This window comes from Papilio machaon, chromosome 3, assembly GCF_912999745.1.
Source record: "Papilio machaon chromosome 3, ilPapMach1.1, whole genome shotgun sequence".
NCBI lineage: Eukaryota > Metazoa > Arthropoda > Insecta > Lepidoptera > Papilionidae > Papilio > Papilio machaon.
In genome coordinates this window covers 4,029,817-4,050,620 of record NC_059988.1, presented here as the reverse complement: position 1 = coordinate 4,050,620, position 20,804 = coordinate 4,029,817, and the positions used below count along the sequence as shown (strand labels likewise).

The following is a 20,804-nucleotide window of genomic DNA, read 5'->3' as shown; positions in this document are numbered from 1 at the left end:
TACACACAATTCGAATGCAAATATTTCATTTGTAACAGCTGTGTTTTGTTTTGCAGCAAATAAAATACTTTTTTTTTTGTCAAACTAAGTTCTTTTATTCCCGTTTTCAATCCTACAATTCTACACAAAACTCACTATTTTACATTTTGAAACTTATTATGTAATCTTAATAGTTAAAGAACACCGTTGTTTTAAATAAGTACAGACTTATGTACAAGTAGGAGTTGATCTAAACTAATAACATTAAATACTGACTCTATTTTTTAATATCTACTCATTTACATAAATTAAAAACTCAAGCTTACATTATATACAGAAAGCAAGTCCTAGAGAAGATGAAAGTTTATTTTAATAGCTATGTCTACAGTCTATAACTTCTACACACGTAACACATTATTGTCAAGATATAAATTTTATCCTAGTCACAAGAATTAACTCTCATTATGCTGTCACTAAAATTTAAAAAAAATATAGAAAACATTATTTAGATAGTGTAAGTACTGATAATGTCTTTGGTGGCATTATAAGTCATATACTTAAAACTACGCCAATACAAATTGAACCGCAACTACTCTTACAACGAAATGACTAGTGTTTGTTGTGTTATTTTTTTATCTTTGGTTGAAATATTTGTAAATAAAACGGAATTCGTTATGTAATTTGTATACCAAAATTCTTCTATGGAAAAACTGAAAAATGAAAAGTTGTAATTATGAAAGCAAACATTGAATGATTAGAATACATTTGGAATGTTCTCGTTTTGTTTTTCCTACAAATCCCTTGCACTTCTTTAAAGAAGACGCTTATGGGTGTCAAATGGGAGAAACTGCAATATGTTATATCGGAGCAGCATACTGCAGTGGTAGTTCAGTTGCAGTAGTGTTCCTCGGTGGTGACGCGGCAGAGCTGGCAGTCGACGCGGCAGCACCAGTGGTAGCGACAGCGGCACCGCTCGAGTCGGCTGGAGCGCACCGCGCGCCGCCCGCGCCCGCAACACAGCCGCGCGCACCCCCCCGCCCCGCTGCCCAGGCTCGCGTTACACTTTCTAAACATAATGTTACAACTGTACACCTTAGCAATAGTAACAAGATAATAAAACCAGCAGGGCTAAGTATTGATGCATATAAAAATGACAACGACATAGTATTTACAAGTGTAAAATCAATGTTTACCTGCCGTGTGTGCCGAGGGAGCCGGCGGCGGGCTCGGGCTCGCAGTAGTCGGGGCTGGGCGTGACGTAGCGCAGTCGGGGGCGAGGCCTCGCGCGGCGGCGGGCGTGCGCCTTGAGCGGGCCAGCGCGCGCCGCCTCGCCCGCCAGCGCCGCGGCCACGCGCGTCAGCGAGGGCAGCGCGCGCCAACACGTGCGCACCGAGCACGACCCTGACACGCCGTGACACGTGCACTTCGTCCGCATGCCGCTTGATACTACCTGCAAACAATATGCGCATCATTAGTGTTCTAGCTATGCCATTGATTCATCACTGGACGCTATTATAGGCTCCGGTACCCATGTTTTTTTCATAAAATATCAGTTTTCTGGTTAATACTAGTTGAAAATAATGTTTTTCGGTGACCTTCCTGCCGAAGCGCAAGTTAATGAGGTTGGCGGCCGCGATGAGCGGGCGCAGCGTGTCGAGTCTTGTGCGCAGGTCCACTTGCGGGTCGAAGCGAGGGTCGTCCGCCGCCATGCGGTACTCGATGTTGCGGTGGCGAGACCCTCTGTCTTCATACTCGTATCTGAAAATATTCAATTTTAAAAAAGCGTCCGCGCGGAAATAAAAGAAAACCTTAGTAGCCTATGTGTTCTTTCAGACCATGTTCTACGTCTATGACAAATTTTTGCGAGATCCATGCAGCCGTACTGGAGATCCTACTAACAAACATCCATCCATCCAAACATTCGAATTTATAATACTAGTAAGATACATTTTTAAATTTCTTATATTGTGTATCTTATGTATTGTGTATCACCTCGATCTGAACCTTTTTCTCGTGGGCCTGCCTCGTCGCGGAGACCTGGGCAGCCGTTTCCGTCCGCGACGGCCCTTGCGTGGCCTCTGCGTGGCGGTGAGGTTAGCGGCGGGCGCAGGCGCGGGCTCGTCGTCCACCAGTATCACGACAGGCGGCGCTGTGATAGTCTCCGTCGTCGTCCTCGGCTTCTCCGTTGTCGTCGTTTCCACTTCGATTACATCTTCAATTCTACCGTCTCTGATGTCGATTTCATGAGCGTCAAGGAATTGTTTAGCAAACCTGAAAATATTTCGTAGATTCGTTTGATTCGAGGATCAGGTTACGTTTGCAAATGGTGAACAATGTATTGTTAATTTGTGTTAATGCACTAGTACCGTTCAGCCCATTGTAAGTTATCTCCGCAACCGCCCCACTTGAAGCTGGCGTGCGGTTCGGGCGGGGCGGCATGGCGCGGCGGGCGGGGCGGTGCGCGCGGGGGCGTGGCGCACGAGCAGGCGGCCAGCGTGCCTGCCGCACACGCTCGCGCCATCGTCCACGATAACGCTGCCGCCGATATCGCGTACACATAGGCTTGTTCACGAGTACCTGTAGGGTTTTTTTTTATTAGATGTGGTCACTAATATGATGTCTATGGCTTCATTCTTATTTAGTCGTACTTCAACCTATTTTTTTGGCAGTTATATCCGTAACTATACTAATAAAAGACTATATTAACAAAGTACAAAAATAGTACAATACCTCTCACATGTATTTCTATCGTTCTTATGACTAATTCGAAGACAATTATAAACTAGCTAGTCTAATTTTAGGTTAAAATACACTCTGACTCAATGTCAAGGCGATGCTTAGACTGTCGCACCAATTTCTTTTGCTTTCACTGAGCTTGCGCACTTGAAATAGACCAATTTTGTTTACTCTCTATTTTATATCTAATTTCATAGTTTCTTATTGAAGTTTATTAAAATATCATACTTAATTTAAATTCATCTTTATAGATAACGTGCCATGTTCTAAACATTGCGTTATACAGATCGCAATCCTTTACTTGTAATTACAAGCAATCTAGCAGTGAGATCTCGACAGGTCGTAGCGAGCCCGCAGCTCAGCCTCGTCGCTCACAATGCCGGTCAAGCTTATCGCGATCATCGCTGAGTGGAACGCACCGCTTAAGGTTATCATTAGGGCCCCTCGGCCGCCCCTGCCCTGCTTTGATTCATGCGTGTAATTAAATCTTTTGTCAGTCTCTGCGGCAACCCTCCGCGCTCGCAACCAACGAAACCTTTGTATTTGATGCACGTAAGATAAAAAGCGGACGCCGCTTTACTCAGATAGTAACTCGCTGATTGATACGTTTGCGATATATCTGACTTTGATAGAGAATGGGACATCACTGTACGGATACACTGTGGAAAGTCACTTCCATTGTTGTCTTTCATTTTAAGGGTAACGCCGCTTTAAACTACGTTTTACAATATTGTATTAAGCATATCGATTTTTTTACGTATATAACGGTTGATCACGAAAAGAAAGAAAGACACCGTCAGAAATTCCGTCACAAATAATTATTATAAACTACTTATATTTAATATAATAATTAATCACATAATCTATTTATTTCGATTATGAAAGACAAATTAAATTTTAAGAATCACTGAAACAAAACGCGACAAAGAAATCTGGTCGAAGAGAAAATTTAATTTTGGGTTCATTAGCGCGGAACTCCAGACGTACTTCGTTTAGAGAAACTTTTAATTAAAATGTATTAAGCCCGAAGCACTTTGAAGATTCCTAACTGTTTGTTTGCAGCAGACATTTCTTGTCAATTAATTTCCTTAAGTAAGGTCAGGGTGGGCGGCGAGCTGTGAGGTTACGTAGACCGATCGCGAACAACAATAGCCTCTGTCGCTTCCTAGCTTGTGGTGGACATCCGGCTGTCCACCGCTGCAGACAGCTTGCAGTCGCCAGACCAAGTGAAATATTATTATTTTGTTAAGTTATCTTAAACTATAATAAAAAACCACAGCAAATAATTCTTTAGCTCTATATTTATATGGAAGTAATTAATAGTGACTAAATAGGAGGAATCTTATTAATCGATAAAAAATAAGCCTATGTTTAAAAATTGATAATAATCATATGATATATCGCAACGTGTAAAAAATATTATTTTAATCACTCCTAGACTTCAATATTGAATGCCTTTCCAGTGCATTGAATGCAGTTCTTTAGAAATGAAAATGCTTTTCCAGCAAGCGCGCTTTTAGTAGGGATTATTTTGAAGTAAGGTTCCTAGTAAGCTTTTTATTAAATATTTAGAGACGATATGATTCTGGTAATTTCTATTTATAGAAATAAAAATAAATTAATGGAGCATTAATATGAAGATTTTCTTGAATTAAATAAATATTATTATTATTATTATATTCATAGGATTGCGCAAGAATTAACACAATATTTTTCTGATTTTTAAAAACCATTATAAATACGTCTTAGATACCTAAATCCATGTAAAAAAGTCTCTTTTCTTGCTTGAATTTAAGCTATAGAATGCCCTGGAGCAAGGCTCAAGTGTTTGGAAACATTTAAATTTTAGTAATTAACAAAACACAATAAGTACCTACACATTTTTTTTGATGCCGTACCGTTTGACTGTAACGTAAACAAGTTCGTGCAGATAAGTTAGTTTATTTTGCGAGGTATACGCAAGTAGGGACATGTCGCGATGCTCATGATATAAAGGCGAGCGGCGAGCGGCGAGCGTTGCCAAGTAAAAGCTCCGTGCCAGATATCTATTAGGAAATGATAGCGTGATTTATGATCACAATAGACTTGTGAAATTGTCACAGTACAACACAGGTTTATTCTTTGTTGGAAATGTATTTCAAAATGTTTTGTTTGAAATAAATAAAAAAATAAGTAGACGTTCTACCAAGTAAAATAAACGACATTGTACTTGTTCTCAACATGTAGAATATATTAAAAACCTTTAGACAGATATTCCAAAAAATAACTTTAATTTAATTATACCAGTCATATTGATAAAAATATCTATTACTAATTTCTACAGTAATTAAGTTGCAAGATTGATTAAAACATTTGATAAGGCCGTAATTTCTCATTAATCTTTAAGTTAAAAGTTATTTTAATTATGAAACTGCGACATGAAACTACAACGTCATTTAATTGGTTGTGCAACATAGTATAGTGAAACAAAGGGCTTTCTTGAAATTAATTACCCGAAAAGCGATAAATAAAACGGTATAATATGTAAATAGTAGAGCATGTCCGAGTCGAGCTCGGAACGGTCGAGCGACCGGACCCGTCGACACGCCGCCCGCGGCCGCACAAAAACTGTCCGGTGGGAACGCAAGTCGCGCCAACTCGTCGGCATTCGAGAGGTGGGCGTAAGGTAGGGAAGCTAGGGTGGCGTACCAAGCCGCTTAGACATTCTTTTTATTAAGATAGTACCGTTAGCGGTCAAGCTAACGATATCTATGGTAAGAAAAAAAATGCTTTTTCTTAGCTTTGGCACTGATCTGATTTCTGAAGTCATACAGGCCATTCTATAACAATTTATCGAAAGACAACACAAACTAACTACGACTCAAAGAATATTGTCTTCACCTTACAATTTACCTTACATATAAGTTGGAAATTTCGTATAATAATTATCCCGAATTATCAGTCTTTCTAAAATGTCGTATAACTTCATGTCTAACTTATCTACTCCGGATGATCCCTCGATGTTAATTAGAAAAAAAACTTTAATGGAACTATAAATTTGGAGCCTCAAAGGTTCAAGAATTTAATTAACTTTCGGATGTTGTTGAAGCGTAACACAATAGAATAATTAAATAAATAATTTATGTTCTTTTTTTCAGTGCTTACATATAGGTATATATACGATTAGCGTTGCCAGGCGTCCGGATAAAGCCGGACATAGGTAGGCTTTTTGACTGCGTGTCTGGCCAAAATAAACGGTTGTCCGGCTTTTGTTAGGCTTTTTACATTTCCCAAACGAGAGTGTACCTATTAATACTGAGACAAAATTCTAAATAATATAGGGTGTCCGACCTTTCTACCCAAATGTCTGGCAAAACTGGCTGGTCTGTCTGGCTAGTAGGTTTGACGACTGGGAACCCTATATACGACGTTGGATACATTATTTTATTTCACATGTCATTTCGCCAGTAGTGGAGTTAGGGAAACCTAGCCCCTGCTATACGACTTTTATACAGGTACCTCTTGCAAAGATTTGTCGGCGTACCTGTGAGTAGATCTGGCGTGAACCTGGGCGCCAGCTCGATAGAAGAGCAGTTCCAGCGTTCGCCGGCGTGCGCCGTTAGGCAGGTGTTCCGGGCGAGGCGAGCAGCGGCTGCCACGTGCGGCATGGCAGCCGGCTGCCGGCGGCAAGCTCGTGCCTGCGCACCCCACAGCGCTCCGCCACGCCGCGCACCGCCGCACTCGCTCTCTGTCCAGTTGCCGTCGCTCTCGTGCAAGGCCCTCAACATAATATAATATATCAAAATTATAGGTAATGGTGGCCAAAGGAGTAATACACTGATAGTCCGCTAATGATTTTGGAATAACAAGCGAGCGAGATATATCTCATCTCGTTCTGTTCTTCTCAGGATGTCAAAAAGAAGATTATGAAATTCCAAGAGGACAACGGTCTAGGTCCATCGAACTACCATAGGTCAGATAATATTTTATTTATCTTACTTCTTACTAATAATATAAATGCGAGTTTTTAGATGGCTATATGGATGTTTGTTTGAAGGTATCTTCGGAACAGCTGAACAGATCTTGATGATATTTGGCACATATGTAGAACATGGTTTGGAAGAACACATAGGGTACTTATTAAGTTTTTCTAATTCCGCGCGGACGGAGTCGCAGGAAAAAGCTAGTCTAATAATTTTTATATAATTTTTGTCTTTCCTTAAAATTCACAACAATATATGTAATTAATTGTAATGAATCGGTGGAAGGAAACACTTGTTAATGCTGGATTCCTTAGTCGTTTAATGTCTATTTTATCAACTTAGTGTTAAGGATTCCATTCTTATTTAGCTTGTATAAGTAATTATTTATTACACATTATACATTCGCGTTAAAAGCAAATGTTCACAATTGTGTCTTGTAATATGAAGGTACGAGTATGTCCATGTCTAAAAGGGTTTTAAGCCCACAAACAACATTAAACATTCCTTTTGGCAAATATTTACACTGACTGCGGAGTCGGATAAGCTTATAGGAATATTTAAATAAATATTTTTTTAAACACGAAACCAGTTTCCTTTGAATAAAAAATTTGCAATTGCAAAGGATTTGTCCTTAATCCTCATATTCGGATCGATTAACGCACTTTAACATCAAAGTTTTTATACAAGACATAACTGTAATCTTACTAATATTATAAATGCGAATGTTTGGATGGATGGATGGATGTTTCTTTGATGGGACCGCTCTCTACGAAATTTGGCACAGATGTAGATCATAGTCTGGAAGAACACATAGGCTACTTATTATTTTTAATTGCGCGCAGACGGAGTCGCGGGCGACAGCTAGTAAAACAATTGTTGTAACAAAAAAAACATTTATTATTCAATCAGATTTTTTCCAATTAGGAGTGGAACTAAATGTCGTGTGCCTATACTTTTTAAAGTCAAACCATTTTTTTTAAATATTTTGTCTAAATATAATAGTCAATTATTATATGTAATTATTATTATATGTAATTATTATGTCAGATGTTTGTTATCTTTGTCAGTGGTGCAGGAGGGCTGCGAGGCTTGGTGCCTGTGGTCCGGCGGCGGCGGTCGACAGCCACGCTGGTACGCCTCACACATTTCAAACAAGTAATTAGGTAGGAAGTCGGCCGCCTCGCCCTCCCTGCGCCGCAGCATACTGTACGCCTCGCGTAGCGTTGGTTTCGGTGTCAGCCGCATTTCGAGCTCCACGGCGGAAGGAAAGTGCGCTGCCAGCGAATAAATAATTTCCAAATCGGACGGCGGGGGAGTCAGATGTTTATAATTCGTAACTTTATGCAGGAAGTATTCGGACATGGCCATTCGCGACTTCCCCTCGTCGTATTTACCGAGTTTCATGTCATAAAGAATCAGTTTCTGTCTCTCCGGCCCCCAATACTCCTGCTCGAATGCCTCATAAAAGTCCTCGACTTGCTTGAATTCGTTTCGAAAACAACGAGCCCACAGTAATGGTATGCCGTCGAGGCAAGATATTATGAAAGGCAGTTGTTTTTCTGCGGCGATGTTAATTTCTGAGATGTAATATTTGATGTTTTCCAGGAAGTCCACTGGGTGAGTTTCACCGCTGTCGTCGAAATGTGGGCGTTTCTTCACTGACGCTAGAATCCAATCGTTGATATTGTCAGTGGATATTTGCAGCACGTGTTTGCTGCTGTTGCAGTTGCTCGCGCTCTCGTCATCTATTTCCACTATTTTCGGGTGATCGTCTTTTCTCGCGCTTGACATCTTATCAATATCTTCGCCCGCTTTACCCAGGTTTGGCAATGACACGTGACTTCGGAGTCGGGACGACGGCATGTTTTGATATACATCCTCCTGACTTTGTGAAAATCTAACACCGAATCCCAGAGTAGTGGGTTTATAAATGGATCCGCTGTAGAATGGACTGTCAATGTTTTTTGTGCATTCGCCTTTAGTTTTCTCTTTGAAAGCGGAAGACGATATTTTGTCAACCATCTCGGATAGATTTGTCACTGACGTCTTTATTTGCCTTAAATCAACGAATAAACTCATCGTGATTATTCTTACGTCAACAAATATTGTAGTTCCTCATTATTATTAATATTATTACGAACGTAAGAAACTGTAAAAGTAATAATGATTTGTCAATAAATTAAAGTTTTAACATAATTCCAAAAATGGTGCATGAAATGAAAGCAGGATATACAATTATATTTAGTGACATAAGTATTTTAGTTTACGAAAGCTTTATACTACCGAATCGTGTGATTTCAAATGAACAAAAAAAATCGCGTGGTGGATACGGAAAGGTAAAGAATGCTTACGTGCGACGAGGGCGGGCAGGTAAATGGTACTACCCGCTTGCGTTGCTGGCCGCGCCCGTCGGCGTAGCGGGGGATGCCGTGCCTGTACTCGATGCTTTTTACAAGCCCACATTACTATAACTGGGTTAGCCAAGACTGTATACTTAATTCCATTGACATTTTACTGTACAAGGACACACGCCACCAACATTTCCGATTTATCATTAAAACGAATACATTAATAATGTAATGGATCCATTATGCGAGTAATTAGCAAAATAATGAGAAAGACAATAATTGTATCCAGGATTATTTACTTACATTAACTGTAAAATAATCAATGTTCGTTATACCCGGACAAACGAATGTAAGCGGATAAAGTTCGTTATCCGAAACGTAGCCCTCGTTACAGAGGCTGTAGGGTAGGTACTTTAAAGACGGCGACTATGAACAGTTGCTGAAATCGTCTCTACAATTCTGTGTTTTAATTGTACAGCGCCTGGTCCACACAAATTGCAACTTTTTATTCAATATATTTTCATCTTTTGAGAGCTTTTAGATACAGAAGGATACTCTTTTGATTCAGATTGCTATTAAATTTGTAAATTAATCTTCACAGTATTTTGTATAATGCGCTTATTTTAATCGCAAAGGCGGTGGGGTCGCAGATTATGCAGTTACTTGTATTAATAATTACATAGCTTCGCATGGAAAACCGATATTCCTGTCTGAACGCCAGGGCAGGGGGAGAGCGCGCACGCGACGTCACCACGTCACGAGCGAATGACGCTACCGCCTCTGTTGCATGCTCTACGCCAAGACTTTATAAGCGCATAACAAAGAATTTTCATTGTTTTATTTCGACCTAGATAATCACTTGCTGCCTTCCGATAACTTCGTACTCACGTGAATAAAATGTATAAAATATCAATTTTTCGCATCTGGTAATATTTTTAATTGCACGCTATGTCACCGGAAGTTTACTGAAACGAATGGGAAAAAAGGTCACATTTTTTATTTGACGAATTTATTTCATACATCTAGGTACCAAAGTCCTACCTAGTCGAGTAGGTTAACAAGTCTTGTAGGAGTACTTGTATTTTAAGATTTTTATTGTTTTTTTTTATTGAAACGCATGTTAACGTTATATTGCACAGTTCCTCGTCGCCCTTTGGCTTTAACTAGTCTACAGCGGGACGGAGTCACGGTACTGCGGGCACAAAGCTTCCGTAGCCGTGTCTCCATTATGGATAATTCATGTGGAATGCAATTGTTCCGTGGCTGCGACGGTCCCTGGTCCGATATGCCGGGGACATTATCGTATTCGTCACGCCGCGCACGTGTACGTACAATGTAATAAAATAATTCCCGTATCGAATGTTACGCGCCTATCTCGATCTAGGAGACAAAGCGGCGCGCGGAGGGGCGTTCGGTTTCGCATTGTCATAACTGGTCGCGCTTCATAAAGGACCACCGAGCTTTCCGGCCGACCCGCTTTGTCAATGAATAAGGAGATAATTAAAAAAATAGGTTACCATTTTTATTGAATAAGTTAACGTGACATATTCAGCTCGCATAAACGAGTCTATGTTGTATTATGTAATTCTATGGCTAAACATCTGTCCTTACTGTTAATTCTGCAAGTAATCTACAACCGGGTCTACGAATGTCTACAAATAAGTTCTAATTATACTTTAAAATTATTTTTTGTTGCGTAGGTAGTATTTGGTTAATGTTTGTAAAAGGTAACTAAATTGGTGCGAAGTTATATTTTTATTATGGTGACGTTGAAGAGATTTCGTCACACTATTGAATACGCTAGCGTCATTATGAACTAACTTTTCCGGCTTAGTGAACATGAATGTCGAGCCATGCAGATTTCATTCAAATATCAAAACGTTTCAGTGCACTTGCACGTTAATTTTTTTTTTATTTTTTTTAAACATTTCATAACCGAAGTCGTTAGAAAATATTCAAAGATTGCCTGTAGTGGAAATTGAAACTGAACCCAAAATACTGACAACCCGAAGAGCTTTTAGCCAGAACAAACCGTACCTAGTGTTTATTAATTTGTTCCATTTTTTCTTAATTCATAGTAATTCTAGACACATTAGTAAACAGAATAACAAATTGATTGTGTCCAAAATTTGAATATATAAAGACAAACAAAACGCTTTTGCAAAAACAATACTGTCTGTGAGACAGCTGTCGCTGCAATGGATCGCTGATTCAACTTTAATGATGATTGAGCGCCGAATGATAGTGGTAGCGGTAGCGTGGCATGCGTGCAGCATCGCCCCCGCCACACAGCCCTCGCCCGCCTCCCGGTGATAATTGAAAGAAAACTTTAGAAAATTAACCTTTGCCAAATTACCAATAGTAACATTTTTTTTTTCAGAAAAATGTGAGTGTTATAATATGTGGCAAATGAGCAAACGTCCCCCTGAATTTGCCGAAATAGCGATGCGACCGCTGCCCAAAAACATTCGCAATTGCAGTTGCATTGATTACCTTTTTTAATCGACGGAGGAAGGGAAAATATTCTCTTTCCGTGCGTTCCCTCCTGCGTCAACCACTACTCCTTCTCCTCACTTCCATATAACAAAAAGGTCGAGAAGAGGACTAAAATTAGGCCCTAGGAACGACAATCGTGAGACCATGATGATGTAGTTGTGCTAACGTGAATATGCTGACATTTAATATAAGCCAATGTCACTATTCCTTTCATCTAATTATGACATGACATGAAATTTCATTGTAAAATCTAATTTGTAACAATAAAATGAACAGCCGTCCGGCGACTTAGATAAATCGCCCTTGTATTGAACAATTTGTTGAGTAATCCTTACATTTGTTTCAATTATTCCGACTTCCCACTCGGTGTGCCTTTACCTACATTCAAAACGAAATGGCTTTTCCCGGAGCGTGATTCGAATATTCATGGAAAATTATACTTAGGTGGTAATAAAATTTATTAGTACGGTCACATAGTGCGATAAGTTTACCTGTAAAATTAATTGTATATAGCGTGTTTTAATTACACTAATAACTCTTTGATAGGAAAACAGGTAAGGGAATTTGAAAACGTTAAGTTATAATTGTGTGTAGCTTTTATATCACACAAACAGAAAACAGCTTATAATCATTTTAATTTTTTATACATTTTGGTTAATAAATTATAGTATCCAAAATTTCGTTTGCACCATAAGGCAAATATTTTCCTTACAAACAAATCGAAATTAGTACAATCACTTAAAACTAATGGAATGTATATTAAACAAAAAAAACTAACATATTGTTTTACATTTTTAATACGAACTTTCAAAACATATTTCCTTTAAATTCAACACAGTAGCTTAATTACATACGGGTTCCTTACAAAAAAACTTTACTCATTAAAGTAAACAGTGGTGTAGATCGTGATTAATATTGGTCATTAAGTGAGCTCGTGTAGGTAAGTGGCTGTGTCGAATGGTTCATTATTACTGTATCATTGTTCCACTGCTCAATGGCGCAAGAACAGTCGCAGTCGGACGCCGCCGCCGCTCCCACCCCTGCTTCTGATTGTAACAAATTGAGATTTCTTCGGATAATATATCTAATTGCCTCAGTCAGTGTTAAGAAAAGCTGCACAGTAACATGGGGGTTAGAAGATGAATTGGCTATTTAATTTTAAATGCTTGTTTACTCATGACTGCCTCGATGTAATGATTTTTTATTTTAGTTTAGTTAGTTTGCTTTGTTGTTGACTTTTAACTAACTTTGAATTTAGCCTGAATACATATACTTTATTAGAGTCAGGTATTTTGAGGAGTTTAACGAGTAGATTACTAGTTAAAACGTTTTTTAAACCTAGGATGTTCACATTTAATTAGTGTTAAAAGATTGAGAGTACGCAATAATTCTTTTTAATCTTATATTGACACGATAAAAGCAATCGAATTTCGAAAAGATTGAGGAAATGTTTTTATTGGTAGTATGTTAAGCCCCTTTGATTTACGTCGCCGTAATATATTGCAAGATGATGCTAACAGCTGTATGCATCGCGTATTCTTATTTATATACGAAGTAGGATCAGAAACGGCTGTAGTTATTTCAGAGTTCGAAATTATACTCTTCTTTCTGTATTTAATTAAAACGTTAAGATATTGTTAAGAATATTTGTTGCCTTATAACCTTTTTCTTTTTTTGAGACAATTCTCTGCAAAATATCAAATTCTCGCAATTATATATAAGTGCACAACATCGGAACGACTTTGACAGAACTCCGATAGTGCGGTAGTGCGGAACCATAAAAATTCGGCGAGCTTTAATAAAGCGAACATGAATATTATATTGAGGTAACATAAGCGCAGCCGGTGCGGGTGGAAGCCGGGCAAGTGGTGTCGGCTCTCGGCAGGTAACCGCGCTTTACCCTCAGGGGTGAAAGTTCCTCTGACGACGTGCCCTATCTTTTTAAAGACCGTGTTACATTAGCATTTTGCTTTACAAGAAAATTATATTCAATAAATTTACGAAATTTGCCTTATGTATATTATGTTGCGGTTACTTGAAGAATAGTTTTTTGTTTAAATGTATTAAATTAGTGTAGTTACATTTTTACACTTTTAAGGAATGTGTTAAGTGAAGTTAAACCTACGGGAATGGAATGTAAGGTTGTAGGGTCTTCCATAGAATGGCGGCACAGAGCCTCAATGCATTAGCAGCTTTTGCGTTAGAAGCAGTAGTGGTCACGTTTAAAATTCTTTCTAAGACACAGGTTCAAAGAGCGCAGGACATGGGGAGTGCGTTATATTTGCATGAAGCATTCCTTTACAAATGTTGCCACTAACTGTAATACTACCTTTGACGATTCGAAATGCATGCCATTCAATACTTAGACAGAAAAGTGAAAAAAGCTCTATCTTTATCAGATGGATTAATAGAGTATGTAATTATTAACTTTTTACGGAAGTTGTATGATCCCATTCGTCAACTCCAATATCTATTAGAAAACGATTTAGTATGAACAGATACGTAATAAAATATAAATAATATTAAAGTTGTTTTCACGTAAACATTTATTTTATTTGAATCAAATGTAAATAGTCCTTCATTGAAGACTAAATACAATTACAAAAAAAACATCCGTCGATACGGGCGAACAAGAAATCGGTGACTAAATGCGAGCTCGCGTGAGGATGTTGGTAATTTATGAATTTGTCAAGACAAAGTGAACGTCGCTGTCGGCGGCGTTAATAAAGGGCTCCGAGGCGCTGATAAATTTGTGTCAGATCAAATGAATCGAGCGAACGCGCCTTGTTACACTTGTTGTCCACGACACCCATTCCGCAGACAAAAAGAATTGCATAACGCCAAAGAATGAATCCTCAGTAACATACATTAGTCGTAAGATTAATTACAACGCTTTCCCTAGGTCGATAAGTCAGTCGAATGAAACGATATACTATTTATAGTAATCGATCGATGTGCTCCGATAACCGCGTTTTACACAAATCTTAGTTTACGTTTTACCAAAGACCGCGAATCCATTAAGTTACCCCTTTGAAAGCCTTTACATTCAAGGCACGTCAACGGTACCTAAACTTTAGGAAACTATATTATATTTTATATATAGTAAATATAGTTTAGTATTGTATATATAGTTTTTACATATACAAAGCTGTTGTTAAAAACGATCTCCAAACTTTTTAACATTGTTACATACAAATGTTATGAAAATTAGCTAGTGTGTAATCCACTATCAATGTTTTAAAACTTCTTTAATATCTTAAAATAACATAAGATCTTGAATTCATTTCAAGAATAACAAAACAAGCGTACATAGAATGGGATGCAACGTCACAATAAAACACAAATTCCCCTCGGGAAAATATAACGGAAACTGGAACAAAGAAATTGACGTTCCATTTCTTATGCATACTAATTTTTGTTTTGTTTGCATATATGCATATAATATTCTGTTCTGCATATACATATATGTAGAATATTATTTAAGCATAAATCAGTGACTGACTAAAGAATTGTAAAATTGTTTTAAATATTGTAATTTAACTTAACATGAATGTTTATGAAAAATATGTTTTATTTTGTTACATATCTTAAAATTTTTATTAATAAAAAAATTAACACATGTATATACATAAGTGGCATTGAATTTAATAAGACATGAAAACTAGTTATAGTAGACATTTTTCTCAATGTCGTTTATGAGAATAGAAAATATAAAATGTCGAGAACTATGTGCGCGAGCTGGAACGATAAAATAAATTCGTTAAAGTGGCTCGTATTTCACCTTCAGCCGCAAACGTGAGCGTCGCAGTCGCGGGTACCGAGCACGGATCTTGGAATTTAATAAAAATCACAATCGTAAAAACTAAGATGGTGGCCATATAAAAATACCTAAGAAAGCATTAAGAGCCGTCCCCTAATAATAGGTCCCGCCAGATGCACGGGACGGCCGCCTGGAAAAGTCACTGTGGGAACTCGAGCGAGGGAAATTATTTTTTTCGGTCTGCCACACACGGCCTCGCCGACTCGGCATAACTTAGGTCGCCTCTTACCAGAGAATGACACGACGGCGCTTTGCTTCAATCTCAGGAGACGGAAAATTCTTTATTATAAGAAAATTACACGAAAAGAATGTCCCGAGGATATCCCTATTCTTTTCATACAATAGACTAAGGATTGCGTTTCATTTATCCTTACATAAAGAAATATCATTCAGGACGTTACACCGCGCACTACTTATGTGTAGCTGTATTTTTATTTTGCTTATCCACAATTCTAGTTTTAGTTATAACAAAAATGTCAAAGAGAAAAGTTCTTGAGCTGTTCTTGGAAATAATACGGTCGTCAGTTTGTGTAACAATTACGTAATAATTTAACAATGATAAAATGTTGGTGTAACGACTGGTTGCAATTGAGAGTACACAACAATGAGCAAAGGGACCGCCAGGAAATACATTAGCACCGAGAGTGTGGGGACCGATTCGCTTTGATAGTAGAGCTGCTTAAGTAATACTTTAATAGTATATTACTACAATATTTAACCAAAGTTTGACTTGTTGTTTATAAGTAATGTACTTAATGATTAATGAGTCTGACTGAAGAAAGTTTACCATAGTTTGGTGATTGTTTTATGCAAATTATACCGGAGTTGTTACAGTTTCAAATTAGTGTTTGTAGAACAACACTAGATATACTATATTCATCATGCCATATCATGGCAAATCATGAAATTGTAATAAGTATTTCGACAAAGAAATTAAAATACTACTAACAATAGCTAGTTCCATTTTTAGAAGACTAGTTGTATTTTACAAATAAGAAATGAGAGATTAACTGGAGCAAAACTGTAAACGAGCCGTACTACCGCACTCCGGGCTTAATTCAGTGAGCCCTCGGTGAGGAATAAATCATCCGCCGTTTGCCGGCCAATGTCATAACTCAAACTTTTTTAATATCCTTAACATAAGTACACAGAAAAAAGTTAAACCAAATAAAATTAATTACAAACATACAGTGAATTATGTGAATAAACTTTCTTATAATTTGTACTATTTACAAACATATTTGGAGGTATTTTTTCAAACTGATAAAACGAGTGACATCTTATTAAGAGTAAGTGATATTCCACGCGACATGTGTTATTGCGCTTCATTAATAAATATTAATTCGAATATTCTATATGATCCTACTCACTTCCATTTTTTAATATATACTTTTTTAATATTTATGCAAAACTAGACTTTTCCCGTGACAAGCGCCAAAAGCCCAATCGTCAAGGGGATGAATTACCGATTTTGGGCTTAAATCCTGGAGGGATTCGACTGTTGTCGTAAATCATATCCTAACACAAAAATATTTGTGAATAAAATAAAATCTGCTAATATCTAAATTTTAAAAACCAAAAAATTAACACATTTTTAAGCATAGACATTAAGTAAGCTAGCGCGTACCATCTTTCGACCACGTCATCACTTAACATCATATGGGATTGTGGTCAAGCGTTAGCTTATTCAATATTAAAAATTATTATAACTTAAACAAATAAAAATAAGCACCTATTAATCACATTCTAAATTAAGCGCAGACAGTACCTATTTATTGGTACACTAAGTTCTCCCGGTAAAACAGGCACCCACCGTGCGCCGTCACTGGTGAAATCAAATAGTGCCTGTTCCTCCGACTTTATGTTAGTTCTAGTCATGAATGATTTCCACGAAATCACTCTCTTTGGCAGTAAAGTGAGGGGAAATACGTTAAATATCAAAACCTAATATCAAAGTAAGGGTAGGAATAACACGGGAAACTGTACAATAATCCTTGTAAAAAAGAAAAATCATAAAGGAGATTGCAGCAAAAGTAAATAACATAAAATATTCCGTCACAATTGAGAAATGTAACTATTTATCTATTTTTCGTATCAATGAAATATACAATAAAGAATACTGTAACTAAAAATGCAATAACTGATATGAATGATACTTGATTAAACCTCCAATATCTAATTGCCTTTCCAAAAACACCCATCAACAAGAGGGTATCTAGAGCCGGTCCGTACAAATGAATGAATTAGGCAATAGCCTAGGGCGTTGGTACGCAGAGTGCGGAAAATAGGCACAAAACGGGGTTTTGAAGGCGACAGATGTTAGTCATATTGCAATTGCGTTTAATACCAGTGTATCATTAAAAAAAAGTAAATTTTTAACGAATAATTTTCGTAAGATTGTTCACTATGTTGGTGCTTTTTTTTTTTTTGTGAAAGTTATTTATTCACATAGCTAAAATATTCAAAAAGAATTGTTTAATTTAAATAAAAAATAAGTAGCTCGACTGACTTGACTCCTCCTTCTTACCCTTCAAAAGCGTACAAGTCGACCTAACACATGTTATATAGTAAAATGTTTTCTGTGAATTTTCTGCAGTGTTAAGATGTGTGCGATACAAATCCTGCCTATCTTTAAAACATTTTCTCACAAAGTTGAATAAAATATACGTCGTAGAAACATTTCGAAACGCTATTAAGAAACAAATTATACCTCATATCATATTTGCCAGTACCAAAGCTCCTCAATATATTTCCGCGCGATCACTGGGGCGAATAATTGCGGGATGCAGCGAACAACGCAACTCATTAGTGCAATGTTCAATTAGGGAGTGCCGATGGACGGGCATCGGGCATCGGGCGTCGGGCTACAACAGTTTCGTCTATTCGCGCTAATTGGCTTCTTGTTTTAGATCATTTATTGCTTATATTATTAAAAGTATAATTTTATTATTTTTTGACACTTGCTGATCCCCGCAGCATAGTCTACATATGTTTAATATTTACTTTTAATACATAATACTACTAACATAAGTAAATTAATAATTAATTACAAGTATTGAGGAATTGTCCGAAGCAACTCAAGGAAGCTTTTCCTTAAACTTTATGCGAGGAAAAAAAATATTTTCTAAAACCCAACTTGAAACAAGTTTCGTACTCAAAAGAAGTTATATAAATTAGTATCCGTGCGCATAATCTCAGGTATATAATTTAAAGTTTTCTGGTCAGCAAAATAAGAAGAAAAAAGAAGTGAATAAGAGGATCTCCAAAGAAACAACTTTATCTATCCCACATAACTCGATGCCGTCGACGTTACCCTATAGATACTTTTTTATCGTGCTGTAAAATTCTAATAGTGACGGCAGGTGGTGGCGTTCCGATTTACATAATCTTTTATTAATGTTTTGTAGACATTCCCTTCGTCTAATAGAGACTGGATGTACTCCAAGTATAATTTTAAAACTGGCAGATTACAAACGTTTAACTTTGCTTTTAAAATAAAAATCGAAACATATGTTTAATCGATTTCTATTTTAATCGATGTTTAAAAAGCATTTTAAAGTGATTCATGCTCAAACTTCAGTCCTAAACAATTCAGGTTCTTTCAACACGCCAGTTAATTGAGTTAAGATTGTTTTGCAACAAAGAACTTTAATTGCTTACTTGAGATCTATAAAACTATTTAATTTATTTTATGTTGCGATACATTTTCCTTTTGGAATGAGCAGCTTCAAAAATTGCAGCAAAATTGCAGAAAGCTGTAAGCTGTTATAAGAGTAATTAAGAAATAATTTATTTAATTCTAAGCTCTTTTTATTTCTATAAAACTAAACAACTTAAATTCGATGTAAATGACAACTGATATATAAAATAACTTGTGCATATAACTCACATTTGTCTACCTTTGGCATGGAAAATGAGATCCAATGACTGGTACACCAGTGAAAATAATATCCATATATACGCTACATATAATAACTTCATCCAGTGACTCTCCCTTTGGTTATAAAAAGTAAGCTGATATAAGTACCTACCTACTTCTGAGAAGAATTGATACATTGTTTAGAATTGTTTTTAAAATTAAAAAAGGCGCATAAACCATTTAAATGATTTGAAAAAGTCTTTCATCTTTCAAATTAACATCCCTTCAAACCAGACACGTAGGCAAAACAAAAATAAAACATCTCAAACATTTGTAAATAATCATCGTCTTTGAAACTAAAATAGACCGATTCTTTGTGCGACTTTATAGGCCATTATAACTATGGAACGATTTTATTCTTCGCCGCTTAGGAATATGTATGATGATACGTTATTCAGGTGCAGATATTATGAAATGATATTAAATTTTACTTATAGCCACTAATCCGACGAGAAGTGTTATATATTTACTTTTTAATTTTAAGAAATCTCATATAAGACTTTTTATTCGGATGCGGCGATCCAGCTACCCCTCCCCGTTTTGCTCGGTTAGATTAAAAAAATAGCATTTAAGTTACTTATTAATATTAGAGCTTTCTATCGGTATTTTTTAAATCAATTCAATAGTTTTTGTTGAAACCTAAATGTTCTTATTAGAATATTTTTTCGAAATGTGTTGATTTTCCTTTTTTTCAACTAGTACTAATTACACTTAAATACATGGAACATTAATTTTGTCATGTATTTTGATATTTAATATATGACTGAAAACTAGAATTAATTACGAAACATTAAATTATAAAGTAGGTTATAGACAACTGCATGTCTAACTTATGTAAACTTTGTTTACAGAAATTAAAAAAAATGTACTTACAACCATCGAATCGCCTCAGTTGATCTTGGTAAAAACACAAAGAATAAAACTAAAATTACGAAAAAACAACGCATCACAAAAATGTTATTAATCACTGGTCGAATGTAGAGTCACTATTTCAAAAAAGTAAATAAAAATCATAGAACATCGGGAGAGCGCGTAATTTTTGGCGGGAAAATATTGAGTTGGTAAAGAACGTAACAGTCGCGTTGGTAGAGAACGTGTGTCGATGAGGTATCGTCTGCGACAGAACACGACAGACTGCTGGGAGAAGCGTCCGCGCGGTGCACGACTGCCAGTGCTGCCGCCTGCCGCCCGCCGCCACTCGCCAGTGGTCAGGAAGACGCGCCGCCCGCCACTAACTCACCGTCAAAGATTATAAATTCTTATACGTACAACTGAATAATTAATAAAAACATGAATGTAGTTATTATACTCATCACGTTTTCTTTATTTTGATTGTAATCAGCACTATACTAAATATTTTTCAATTACCGCTAATTGAAAACTATTATAGCACATCAGGTAATCTGGCACAATTTATACCCCATACTTATTACGTTACGTTAAGTTTGATAGTTTCTATTGACAAAATGCAAAACTTATTAATTTATTCCATTTGATAGCAAACTCTATCTCTATCTTATATAACTAGAGTAAGCAATAAAATC

At 36.9% G+C, this 20,804-nt stretch overlaps 1 protein-coding gene across 1 annotated transcript; it reads right to left on the bottom strand.

Moving 5' to 3' along the window:
* Window positions 1–867: 867 nt before the first annotated feature.
* Window positions 868–20,442, bottom strand: LOC106712368 (protein Wnt-11b-2). The gene is made up of 7 exons (XM_014504890.2): window positions 20,134–20,442; window positions 6,239–6,474; window positions 2,346–2,556; window positions 1,972–2,250; window positions 1,575–1,737; window positions 1,173–1,429; window positions 868–1,045 (listed from the first exon to the last, which is right to left on the bottom strand). The coding sequence occupies exons 1-7, from the start codon at window positions 20,205–20,207 to the stop codon at window positions 868–870; spliced, it is 1,398 nt and encodes a 465-aa protein (XP_014360376.2). The 5' UTR covers window positions 20,208–20,442.
* Between the last annotated feature and the right edge of the window lie 362 nt (window positions 20,443–20,804).

What these genes read in the sequence shown, in the direction of transcription:
- LOC106712368 (XM_014504890.2), bottom strand. Translation starts at nt 20,207, where the DNA reads ATGCGTTGTTTTTTCGTAATTTTAGTTTTATTCTTTGTGTTTTTACCA. An exon ending in CACGCCAGATCTACTCACAG is followed by an intron (nt 2,557 to 6,238) that starts GTACGCCGACAA and finishes AAAACCCTACAG; the next exon opens with GTACTCGTGAACAAGCCTAT. An exon ending in ACTTGCGCTTCGGCAGGAAG is followed by an intron (nt 1,430 to 1,574) that starts GTCACCGAAAAA and finishes TATTGTTTGCAG; the next exon opens with GTAGTATCAAGCGGCATGCG.